At 34.5% G+C, this 14224-nt stretch overlaps 1 protein-coding gene across 1 annotated transcript in view; it reads right to left on the reverse strand.

The window, feature by feature from the left end:
* LOC139980649 (protein spinster homolog 1-like) overlaps positions 1–14224 on the reverse strand; it is a 30641-nt gene that overhangs the window by 8849 nt on the left and 7568 nt on the right. The window contains exons 4-7 of the mRNA XM_071992457.1: positions 13284–13435; positions 11156–11222; positions 8956–9095; positions 179–301 (exon numbers count right to left, since the gene is read on the reverse strand). Of these exons, the coding sequence (XP_071848558.1) occupies positions 179–301; positions 8956–9095; positions 11156–11222; positions 13284–13435 (482 nt within the window). The remainder of the gene's footprint in view (positions 1–178; positions 302–8955; positions 9096–11155; positions 11223–13283; positions 13436–14224) is intronic.

The raw sequence follows: 14224 nt of genomic DNA on the forward strand, positions 1-14224 counted from the left end.
GACCTCATGAATATCTGGTGGACCAGAGTAACAGATTTTATTTGCATGTACCTCATATATCTATCTCAAAAGTTTGAGTTTGGCAAAATCAGATTTTCGCAGTCGATTAAAATCCAATCGTATATATGCATCTGTAACCGTCGTGGTATATTGAAGCACACTTTAAGTTTTCTCTTACCTGCTGTTGTCTAGACCCTGCAGGGTGTATGCAAACTCTAGCGTTTTCACCGCCCACAGAGCAAGTGCTCCAACTACCCAGCACTGGCAGGTCAGGCCAAGAGATGAAAAAATGTAGCTTGGACTGTGAAGAGTTAATATAAAATATAATAAAAAAAAACGGGAATTTCTGTTCACTGGTTCTACCCCTTTTTTGTTAGTTCAGTTAACAGCAGTTACCAACAAAACAGAGTAAAGCAAAACAACAAATCAAAATTTTGGAAACTATGTTTTTGACTGTATGTGTGTTGTAGTTCTAGATGTGATGAACTGTTCCTTCCTGAAGTCATCACGATGGAATTTGCATAATGAATGGCGGTTTTCTGTGCATTGTGGTCAGGCCTTAGGAGCCAATTTCAAAGCGCGCGTATTCAGTCCAACAGAAAGTGGTTAACTTAAAAATCGAATATTAGATAGTTCTGAGGTTACTGAATAATATAAATTGTCTTTGATTCCTGCCTTTGTTATTCCTTTAAACCTTATTTTAGGCAAAGACCCTTATCCTTCCAAATGGAACAGCTGTTTAAGAAAAAATTTATAAAAATCCTTTTCAATCTGATTAAGTTTTTATAAAATAATTACGGATAGATTTTTAACTTATGATTATGGTTATATTCAAATTGTTTTACCATCAGTGGCTGGTGTCTATGTTTGTCTGTTCTATCAGTTCTAGTTTGTTTGGCCCTATATATAATTTATATAACTTACTGATGAGTTATTCTGCTTGTTTTTCCTTCTTTCATCCAGGCGGGTGGGTGCCAAGGGGGGGGGGGCACTGGGGGCATGTGCCCCCACTTTTTTCCAAAATAGTAAATGTGCCCTACTGGTAAATAAAATGTGCCCCTTTGATGAAGACTGTCTTTTGGATATCTTAAGCTTTTGTTAATTTTAATATTTTATTTAAATAGTTTTTTTTTAGTCTGTACATGCAATTTTTAAAATGGCATCCCATATCTTTATGTAGCATGGTTAACAATAAACAATCTCAATAAACAGTATTGATAGCATGCTTACACATTATATATATTTAAGTGATATGGCCGGTGTGTAACGGTTTATAGCATAACGAGTGGTGACTGTGGAATGAGAAAGTGCCCCTCTGATGTTGTGCCCCCCCACTTTTTGGAAGCTTCCTTCCCCCCCACCACCCTGCTTTCATCTTTGATGCTTTTCACCATCTAGTTATTATGTATTCATTTATTATTTCTATGTAAGTCTCTTGTACCTCTTTTGAGGAAATAAAGAGAATAAACTGAAACTGAAACATGTATGAAATATTAACTCAATAGATTTGCAGATGCTTAAAATTCGGTGAGTCATATGATTAAATTATGTATCCAACGTCACACATCTTATATATATGGTCAATTCCATGGTGACTCGCATGACATTTTTACTCAAATTCCTCTCTGTTTGATATCATTTAACAAATAAAGAAATTACCTGGGAGAAAAGCATTAATGTAGCAGTGAATGTACGCCTTAATGCTTACAACAGTAGAGAAAAAATATTTATACCTCAAGTATTTGGGGTGAAATTGGCGAAAAACTAAACGTGACTCGCGTGACAGTTACTGTACTATTAGCAAAAATCAGAATGCACACACAAATGTTCGATTTCTTATGTCTTATTAAAATTTTTCCAATCACTTTTTATAATCATACCGAAGTTGAAAAATACCTCTACCTCAATTGCTATGCAACTTTGAAAAAAAGTTGTAACGCATGAAAATAACGATGAAGATGTATTGTGACTCGCGTGACAAGAAAACGTGACTCGCGTGACAAGTTCACTTTTCGGATAGTTATAGACCAAATGCAGTAGTGAATTGAGGGTACAGATCTTGCATAGTGAAATATAACATTTATTGGTCTAGAAATTGTCCAAAAGGTACTTCCTTTGGGAATGTCCAGATGATATTAATGTCCCCGAGTTACCTTCATGACTGCAGACAGTAGGTAATATACTGTACGGGTAGTACAGTTGTTCAGGCAATACATTTTGTCAATTAATATTTATAACAATATTTAGTCTGTTGAAGTCACTCATTTGAAAGTTATAGAAGAAACAGATCTATCAAAATGTGATTCAAATTACCATTCTCATTTGTCATATTTGAATAAACCAAAAGTGTAATATTTGAGAAGATACATTCGCTCATAGAATTTTGGGAATGATTGAGCAGTTAAGACCTTAAGGTTGTCAAGTCATAGGACATGACATTGCCAGATACAAATGTAGATTATGGTTTAGTATAATACTAAAAAATCAATGACATGTGCTAACTTTCCAAATGTGGTGATAAAATAGGCATTATAGTGCGAATAAATATTCATGATTTTAAATTCTGATATTTCAAATGAAATTATGATAATAGTTGCATTATGTGTGCCCATATTATTCAAGTTGCCTAATTAAAGGGGAATGCATATATGATATCTTTAATCAGTGATTCATTCATCAAAATATAACATCCCTGTAATTTTCACACAGTAAATAGGTAGAAACACTATCTTGATTTGACGTGACTCGCGTGACATGACTCGCGTGACATTTGTAAAGGGTGATTTTCTGCAAAATTTGAATATCTTCTGAAAAGGAAATTTCAGTAATCCTTTAGGTATCTATGTGAAGACTTGATATTCATTATTTTGGAGTAAAACTATTGTGCAGGCAAGGAGAAAAAAAGCAAAAACAGTCAATTTTGTGACTCTGTGACAGTAAATCGAGGGTGTTTACTGTTTTCTATTTACCACTGTTGTCTAATGCCTTGATATCAAAATAAAATTGAAGCTATTAAGTGAGCACTATGCTATAGCAAATATAATTAGTCCAACACACAGTAAATAGGTAGAAACACTATCTTAATTTGACGTGACTCGCATGACGTGACTCGCGTGACATTCATAAAGGGTGATTTTCCGCAAAATTTGAATATCTTCTGGAAAGGAAAATTCAGTAATCCTTTTGGTATCTATGTGAAGACTTGATATTCATTATTTGGTGTAAAACTATTGTGCAGGCAAGGAGAAAAAAAAACAAAAACAGTAAATTTTGTGACTCGCGTGACAGTAAATGGAGGGTGTTTTCAATTCACCACTATTGTCTAATGCCTTGATGTCGAAAAAAAATTGAAGCTATTAAGTGAGCACTATGCTATAGCAAATATAATTAGTCCAAAAAACTGATGATATCTATGATTACTATGTACAAATCTGCACAAAATGAAATTTCACTGTATTTTTCATAATTTAGTTAAAACGGGAACCATTTGTTATAACTGACCCCATAATCAAACAAATGATGTTTTGGGGGTGAAAAAATTATTTTTAGTATATAACTACAAGTATTCTGTTTATTGGAAACTTATACAATTTTAATGTACAATGATTTTAAATTTTTTGGTATGATGTTGACCTTATCATGGAATTGACCATATGATAAGATTTAATTAATTACTTCCACATTTAATAAATGAATGAATGAATTAAGAGAATTTAGTTGACTTGTGAAATGAGGGTTTACAGGTTTCAGTTTTTGAGAATATGAGGCGACGTCACAAAACTGGTTAATTCTAGTTTCGTCGTATCAAATATTTCAAACTGACTCTGAAACTAAATATCTGCAGGCATGAACACAATATATGAATATATCCCACAAGGAGCTTCCTTTCTCTATCGCAATGTACATGTGTATACTTATTGTGTTAATCTACTCTTTGCACATATGGAAAGTGTCAATGCCAAGAAGCACTTGAATATTACGTGAAAGTAACTCTAAGAGCTCTCAGATAGATGACACGACAAGTTAGCCAGATCAAAGGTTGAACCATAAATTGAAAAATACCTGTAGTGGTTAGGATGCCTAAACATATTCATAGTATGATAAGCCATGTACATGCTAATATTCATGAACTTGTGCACACCAAAATGATGAGGGATTATGTATTGACTATATGGCAACATATACAGGAATGTACCAGGAAGCAGCTTATCATGTTGACAAAGTCTATTTAGTGACATACAGTACAGTAGTATTACAACAGATACATTAATTAGGTCAAAATTTGATGATCTCATTAGCATACATGTATCTATATACTTACATTGTATTATCCCCAAGTACATGTATAAAGCTAATTAGATACTATTCAGAGATATCTAATTAAAAATTTTATGTTTACTGATTAATATTCATGATATGCACACAGAAAACAACATGGTTGATTGTATGAATGTAGTTTGACAAACCTAATGCGCCAAGTATGAAAACCATGGAACATTTGTGTTTGAAACCAATTTCTTGCAATTTGATGAATATTATTAATGACATAAAATAATAGAAGTTATGAAAATGTGCTTATTATGTAGCAACATCACCATATTTTATGTTAAAAGCTATGTCCACTCATTAATATTCATGAGAAGAAAACCAAGAACATGTTATAGGGCACATCTACTCATCATGGGGCATCTATCTGCTAAGAATCACATTGATTCAACTGGTGTTTGTTGAGATATCATGTTTTCAAGCTGTTTTTGACAATTTCCCATCAAGCCCCACCCACCCATCAATACTATTGAGGTAAAATTCTTGTTGCGAAGAACATATATACTACGTAATTACATCCCCATACCAAGTATAAACTAAATCGGACATACGGTTGAAGAGATATTGACATTTTAACTCAGAAGAGCCAAAATTTCCCATTAAGCCCCACCCACCCATCATTACTATTGAGGTAAAATTCTTGTTGCACAGAACATGTACATACTATGTAATTACATGACCATACCAAGTATAAACTAAATCCGACATACGGTTGAAGAGATATTGACATTTTAACTCAGAAGAGCCAAAGTTTCTTCCAATTCTTTGCAGAGATGATTGAATTTGTTTTAACCCAAATAAATCATAACATTCAACTGCAAATTAAAGACTTAACAACACTCCCATTACAAAGATTTTCATGTTAAAAGTAGTCAATATAAATGTATTTCCAAATTTCCTGTGATTTGATAGCTACTACCTTGCCATTGTCTGTAAACATTCTTGCATCTATAGTGCTCAATGAACACAAAGTATGTTGTTTAAATGCAACTACTTCTAACGTTACTGTCCCCTGTGTAGAGAGAGCAAAGTTTGTAGGCCTTCTATATATGCTATCATATGTGTGCACTCAAATATCATAATGTTAGGTGTTGTTGACACATATATGACAAGAAGCACTCAGTGTAGGAAAATCATACCAGCCAGTTGATAAGTTGGAGGGCCACTTGAATCTTAAACTGGGTTGTCCTGTTGGCCAGTTGCCAAAAAGGTTAAGTGCAAACGTTACAAATATTGATTTACTTTCAACTTTCTACCATTTTTATTGCTGACGTCCATAGAGACCTTCAACATGACTAAAGTGATATTTGTTTCTACAAACTTTGGCAAATTATTAAGCCATATCTCCAGATTGAGATAGAACTATTGTAGTTGTATGGCTGAAATGATCTACATATAATGTGTGTGTGAGGAGGGGAGGGGTCGAGAGGTAAACCTGCAAATGGGACTGCACACATGATTTAGCGGGGTTAGTAATCAAGCCTTATGTGATATTTCCCTAAACCATGAAAATCCCCATATTAGAACTTAAACTATGAAACAATTTCCACTAGCTTTGTGACCATGTCTGTCTTGAGAAAAGATCCAAAATTTCTTCCAATCCTCTGTACAGAAGATTGAATTTGTTTGTAAAACAAATAAATCATAACAATCAACCGCAAATTACAGAGTTAACAACACTCCCATTACAAAGATTTTCATGCTGTAAGTAGTCAACGATGCGTTTCCAAATTTCTTGTGTTACTGTCCCCTGTGTAGTGACAGTGGAGTTTGTACTATAGGCTATCATATGTGTGCACTCAAATGTCAAAACGTTAGGTGTTGTTGACACATATATGACAAGAAGCAATCATGGTAGGGAGTTGTAGTTGAATTTGTTTGTAAAAATATCAGGTATATTTGAATCATTCTTTTGATCACAAAATGTTATGAGTTTAGACAATTTATCAATTTACACAAGGAACTCCACATGCCAAATATAAAAACTGCACAGACTACCTTCCTTGAGATATCATGTTTACAAGATTTTCACACTTTTTCTTCCCTCTATTAACCTCAAATGACCTTTGACATTCATGAAAAACACTACACATTGTCAACTCACCAATGACAATCTACACACCAAGTTTAGCATTTTGCTGACCCCAAATGATGTTTGACCTCCACCACAAACAATAGAGTTTGCTGAACTAATTATGGAAATCCACACGCTGAATATAACAACTGCACAGGAACTTCCTTGAGGTATTGGTTTACAAGGTTTTCACACTTAGTTCCCTTAAGTTGTTGACCTCAGCATCAAATCCCAAACCAGTTCTACCTAAGGGAAACTTGCCTACCAAATATGGAATGTATCCCAGTTTTCCTTCTGAAGTTAGAGTGTTTACGATCTAATGTTACCTACAAACACACGCATACACACGGCATCACCATCACATGAATTCCTTCCGGTTTCGGCAAGGAATCATAAATAAAGAGGGGTTGAAAAATAAAGACGAAAAATTGCTTAGAATGGACCGTGACGTGCAACACACAGTCAACAGTTTCAAAAGAAAAAGTGCCTCATTAATAATTAAATTAAGTGTTGTAGCAGGAACTATCCTAGTTTTGTTGTTTGTTTGAATAGGTCACTTTCATCTCACCTAGGTATTTTAAAACAAAAGGGAAAATAGAAAACTAAATCAAAGAGTAGATTACCATTAAAATGGAAAGTCCTTGCTGTAAAAGTTGTTGTGAAGCCGACAATGCATTTCACAGACGTCAAGTGCACTTTGGATGTAAAGTTAATCATTCCGTGGGCTTTGTGACTGATTTGCTAAACGGGACGCTTCCCTGTCGTTGAGAAGTTGAGGATACTTGATTGGCAAGCTGGTTTTTGATAATGTAACTCACATATATGCATGGATACTCGATTGGCAAGCCGGTTTGACATTGTAACTCATGTAAATGCATGGATACTCGATTGGCAAGCTGGTCTGACATTGTAACTCACATATATGCATGGATACTTGATTGGAAAGCTGGTTTGATCATGTAACTAACGTAAATGCATGGATACTTGATTGGCAAGCTGGTTTGATAATTTAACTAACGTAAATGCATGGATACTTGATTGGCAAGCTGGTTTGATCATTTAACTAAGGTAAATGCATGGATACTTGATTGGCAAGCTGGTTTGATAATTTAACTAATGTAAATGCATGGATACTTGATTGGCAAGCTGGTTTGATCATGTAACTAACGTAAATGAATGGATACTTGATTGGCAAGCTGGTTTGATAATTTAACTCACATATATGCATGGATACTTGATTGGCAAGCTGGTTTGATAATGTAACTAACGTAAATGCATGGATACTTGATTGGCAAGCTGGTTTAAGATGTAACTCATGTAAATGCATGGATACTTGATTGGCAAGCTGGTTTGATAATGTAACTCACGTATATGCATGGATACTTGATTGGCAAGCTGGTTTGATTATGTAACTACGTAAATGCATGGATACTTGATTGGCAAGCTGGTTTAAGATGTAACTCATGTAAATGCATGGATACTCGATTGGCAAGCTGGTTTGATAATGTAACTCACGTATATGCATGGATACTTGATTGGCAAGCTGGTTTGATCATGTAACTACGTAAATGCATGGATACTTGATTGGCAAGCTGGTTTGATAATGTAACTCACGTATATGCATGGATACTTGATTGGCAAGCTGGTTTGATAATGTAACTCACGTATATGCATGGATACTTGATTGGCAAGCTGGTTTGATAATGTAACTCACGTATATGCATGGATACTTGATTGGCAAGCTGGTTTGATCATGTAACTACGTAAATGCATGGATACTTGATTGGCAAGCTGGTTTGATAATGTAACTCACGTATATGCATGGATACTTGATTGGCAAGCTGGTTTGATAATGTAACTAACGTAAATGCATGGATACTTAATTGGCAAGCTGGTTTGATCATGTAACTAACGTAAATGCACGGATACTTGATTGGCAAGCTGGTTTGATAATGTAACTAACGTAAATGCATGGATACTTGATTGGCAAGCTGGTTTGATAATGTAACTAACGTAAATGCATGGATAATTGATTGGCAAGCTGGTTTGATCATGTAACTACGTAAATGCATGGATACTTGATTGGCAAGCTGGTTTAAGATGTAACTCATGTAAATGCATGGATACTTGATTGGCAAGCTGGTTTGATCATGTAACTACGTAAATGCATGGATACTTGATTGGCAAGCTGGTTTGACATTGTAACTCATGTAAATGCATGGATACTTGATTGGCAAAATGGTTTGATAATGTAACTCACGTATATGCATGGATACTCGATTGGCAAGCTGGTTTGATATTGTTGTAACTCTTGTAAATGCATGGATACTTGATTGGCAAGCTGGTTTTTGATAATGTGACTCACATAAATGCATGGATACTTGATTGGCAAGCTGGTTTGATAATGTAACTAACGTAAATGCATGGATACTTGATTGGCAAAATGGTTTTTGATAATGTAACTCATGTGAATGCTTATCAGAGAATTATATAAAATTTGTATCAAAAATTGAATAGTTATCAGCCATATGAATGCCTTGTTTGTGGATACTTACTTTTTAAAAAGGGCTCTTAAATCTGTAACATAGTTGGTATTTGACATGGCTTGGTTGCCAGTCTCTGCCTGGCCACGATTCGGCTCTCGTAGGATTAATATTATGAGAATGACACAGATAATACCAAAGACAGGCGTAAACTGTGGGATTAAAAAGATTAAAAAAAAAAATAATAATTGCAATCTACATTTTGCAGGAATATACTGCATTGCACTGTATGATATGGAATTATTGTGTTGTGCAACATACTGTAGGTCTGTATAAATATTACTACATGCATTCATGGCTGTGAACTAACGTACATTCTATTATGAAAGGTTTCCTTTGTTTCCTCAGTAATAACAAGTATTGAAGCCTGTTGCACTGTTATTTGCAACTCAGTCAGATCCTAAAGCAGTGACTAATTTATCCGGTATAGCATCTCAAAATGAGCAATTCGCTACACATGTGCAAAAAGATGTGTACTAGCTTTCTGTTTACACAGAACCATAGTATTTTTTATAGAGGCAAAGTTAATAGCCTTCAAAAGTTGATTCCCTATAAAGTGAGTCTAGCTTGGCAGAACTACTGTACACTGCTAACCAGCAGACACAACTGAATATGGAAGATTTGTGTTTGGCTATTAATGTTTATAGTTATACTAGATATACTATTCAGATATACTATTCTTATCGGTGTCAAGGATGTCTTAGCTTTGTATAATGCATAACATACAGTATGTATTGCACTGTTGCTTTATTTTACATAATTTGTTGAAGATTGAATACTTGTGGCTCCGACAATAAATTAAGGTAAAGATTGCAGTATTTACAGGTGTCTATGACTAAATATATGAATCTGAATATTTAGTCAGATTACACAAAGAACTCTTTAACCACAATGTACTGTACATCGAAATTAAGAAATTTTCCTGCATTATTAAGAAAATTTTAGCACTTTTTTTGAGCGGTATTATAACAATATAATGTGGCCTATAGTGATGTTTTCTTATTCTGTTCAAATTTACAGTTTTACCTATATAGCAGACCTCCCAATGGCTCTTCAACAATTTTTTTTTTTTTTAAAAAGGTAGTAAATGAAGAAATAATGGTTTGTAAAGGCTTCAAACATATAAATAAAGGTTTTAAAGGCTCAAATGAAAGTTAATTTGTAACAAACTCACCATCTATGCCTATTTTTACATCATCTGTGGCATTTATTTAAAAATACATTAACTGTTGTTTGTGAGTGTTTTGTATCAATGCATGAAGCATGCCTGGCTGTCCACAAGAACTTAAGGTCAAATGGTTAACATGACTGAATACAATCTTCCTATTCTAACCTTAATCTTTAAAAACAATTTTTTTAAACTTAAAATAAAAATAAAGGTTTTGAAAGGTTTTAAAGAGTATTTTTGAAAAATAAAGAGCCGTTTTTTAAAATAACTTTGGTTGTTTAAAGGTTTCGCTGGGAGGTCTGATATAGCAAATGTGGTACATTGCAAGGAATAATTTAGTTGTCAAGTTTTGTTTAGTAGTGTTTGAAAGATCTGAACTGTTTATCGTATAAGATACTACAGTTCCTCTGTACAAAACTGCTATACATCTTTCGACCTGTATTATGGTAATCCCGCCCATTTTGTGTAGCATGTTGTGATGCAATACCCGATAAACCATTCCCTGCATTTTAATGCATATATGCATGAAGCAAACTTGTATGTTAAGATGGCTACCAAGTATCAAGTAACATTGCCAGTCTTTTAGGTGAAACAAAATTAAAAAACAAAATACTCTCTCATTCAGATGTTACAACTATGACAGAAAATTTGCATAAAATACTCAAGTTTATCATTTTCAGTCCATCAGTTTCAATGACTCATACTATAAGTAAATGCCTTATTGCTTGTGGCAAATTATTATAAAACAGTAAGTCCCATGAATGATAGTTTCAATATTTCGAAGGAAACTTTTGTTTACCCATAGTGCCGAATGATTTCTGATAACGTGGGGAAAAATCCCAAATTTTTGCCGTCTTGCATCTACAGCAAGTATTTATTACAAAACCATTCATAACTTGACATATTTTTGGCACATTATGTCTCTGCACAATCATATTTTTACTACAAGATTTTACCATTTGACTGATTTATTTTTTTCAAAGCGATCGCTCTGATCTCTGAAAGATTGAAAAATTTGTTTGAACGGTCAAACGTGATACTCACCCTGAGAGCGTACCTCCAGTCATTGAAAGCTGTAGCAACGCCTTTACCCGCTATGTAGCCTAATCCACTGAATAAAAAAAATTTAAAAAGAAAGGGCAATTAAATACAATTCTCAGCTGGTTGCATTTGGTGGGAAAAACTTGTCTTGCCATCAAGTGTGTTTGAATTGATTTACCTTAATTCTTAGTTTGTTTCATTAGCGTCATGACCCATCTTTTCAATATTGAAAAATTCTCCAGCCATTAAAAACCACGATCAACACTTAACCTAGACTAGGGGACTCCAAAGTGGTCGATTTCGATCGACAGTGGTCAATAAGAAAAATGAGGGGATTACTGAATGGGTGGCGGGGGGTGGGTAAGAGATCTCAGGTGCAGATCAGGGGGAGGGGTTTGATTAAGCTCTATGAAAGATGTTCTTTCAATTCTTGAAGTGCTTAATGTACCTACAATATAAGTCATTGTTGTTCAGATAATTCTTGGGGAATCAAGAAAGGATAAAGAATTTTCACATACTGTAGGGATCAACAACCAAAAGAACTTTTGGGGACTACTGGCCTAGAATTTTCCCCACTTTTATAGTTCACTTGATCAGAAATGAAATCAAACACAACAGTCTTAGTTTAATATTGTGACCTTATTTTGCCGACCAAGACAGATTGGTAATGTATCTAACTAGTGCTGTAACGTTTTACTGCGTATCATTTCTCAAGTTTAAGTAAGCAATCTTTACTAGTACCTCTGCTCAAATACGTTTTTTACTTATTACTGTACGAAGAGTACAGTACCTCTGCAGCATTTATGTAGTCCATGATAAATATAAGTGTCAAAAGGAAACCAAAACTGTCCAGATTTTGACAACTGCCACCTTCCCCCCCCCCCTCACCCCCATCCACAGCCTAATATATGAAAAGACTCATTCAGAGATCCCACAGACAATTAATGAAGTGAAACCGATCACTGTGTTATCAACGTTATCAACTTTTAAAATATTTTTGTTTCCCGTTTTAATTAATTGTCAGTCTGTATATTTATATCATGGTTTTGCATTACCTATTAGCCTGTCTGTCCTTAAAGAGGGGGTATATGTAACTTAAAGCCCACAAAATGTTGCAAAATTAAGCAACCTGTGACTGTTTTTTAAAAGGGGCATACCTAGGATCCAAATGTCAAGCCTTCCTGAACTTTAAGTTTTACAAGAAAGAATAATTTACAAGACAAACAAACCTAAAAGAGTTGTTTGCTACTGTATCTTTACGTGAGAGAGGAAATGTTTATTATAGAATTTTGAATCATATCTACAAATTTAGAAGGTTGACATTTTGAGCTATAATTAACTACACAGGCTTTTGCACTTAGGAGGGGGAGTTTCATTTTTCTCTCATTGATAGAAAGTGAAACAAACCGTTTATTTTTCTTACTGTTGCATCTTTCAAACTGATGACAGAATGGATTAAGGACGGATTAATTCAGGATGGATTAATTCAGGATGGATACATTTAGGATGGAGTAATCCAGGATGGATTTATTCAGGATGGATTAATCCGGGATGGATTAACTCAGGATGGATTAATCCAGGATGGATTAATTCAGAATGGATTAATCCAGGATGGGTTAATTCAGGATAGATTAATTCAGGATGGATTAACCGGGATGGATTAACTCAGGATAGATTATTCCAGGATGGATTAATTTAGGATGGATTAATTCAGGATGAATTAATTCAGAATGGATTAATCCAGGACTACAAGATAGCATTTGAAGTTAGGTATTGACTTGCAGTCCGCTTGAAAAGGCTAGCATAATTGTGTATTATACTAAACATCATAATGATATACACACAGATAGCTAGACTGTACACATTGTATGCTCAAGTGTGTTAGACTTTCTTCCTTTTAGAAATACTAAACGTGAACACTAAATTATGTAAATAACCCAGACTGAAAAGGACATCATCTATGGTGTGTTATTTCAAATGCTTTTATAGTAACTTGAAACTATTACAAAGCAATAGGTATGTCACAGCACAATTCAAGCTTAATCTTGCCATGTGATTGAAGCACATAAATGTTACTCCAGTCCTGATTCAATCTGATGAAAAAACGGACAATATTTAATTGGTAATGTACCTTCCAACCGGAATAGCAAAGTAAAACACCATTAGCATCCGAGAACGTTGGTTACCGACAAAAAGATCTCCGATTATGGTCCCAGCAATTGTTACGTAGCTGGCCTCTCCCATGCCAACGGCACCTCTTATCAAAATAAAGAGCCAAAATTTCTGGAATGAAAAAATTGAAAGACAAAATCGTTTACATTTCCAAAATTTTCTTGGAAGATTAATGCATTCTTTTCATATTTGACCCGAGTCATCACAGAAAATTATCGTTGCACATTTAAAAGCAATGAATAAAATGTTAAAAAATTAAATGTTATAATAGGATGTGTCCAGGATCTCCCTGAGTTTGCATTATTCTTATATATTTATGCTATTCAAAAAGTGTAGGAACCATTCCCTTCATTCTTAACTAGTGCTGTGCCGTTTACACGTTTAAACGAACGAAACATCGTTTAAACGTTTAATAATACCTTATGAACGTTTAAACGAAACTATGATATCAACTGAAAATTAAATTATTGGCAAAAATCGCGTATCAATTCCCGTGTTTATTTTGTCTACTACGCGAAATAAACTTGAACGCTGTTATCCTTTTGTGAAAACTTCCTGATTCGCGGCACAAGTGTACTTTATATCCAGCCGACAGCGGCGGCGCTGATAATCCAGTCAATGCATGTTCGATCGAAATGATTACAATCCCTGTCCATCACTTTGAACTCTCCGACCAGACAATACCGGGTCGAATACTCGACTTGGTAATAGTTGTTCAAATACATGATCAAAGGAAATGTATCGATTGGAGATCGTAAAAAAACTCTGAAAATCAGTAGAAAAATTACCAATTGTGTACGAACAGTAAGTTGGTACACCTTTCAAATTTTACGAAAGATCCAGCAAAACACTTTCAAAAAATTCACGCGAAACTGGCAAATCGTGCTAAATGCAACTAAT

This window comes from Apostichopus japonicus, chromosome 15 (genome assembly GCF_037975245.1).
Source record: "Apostichopus japonicus isolate 1M-3 chromosome 15, ASM3797524v1, whole genome shotgun sequence".
NCBI classification, from domain to species: Eukaryota; Metazoa; Echinodermata; class Holothuroidea; order Aspidochirotida; family Stichopodidae; genus Apostichopus; species Apostichopus japonicus.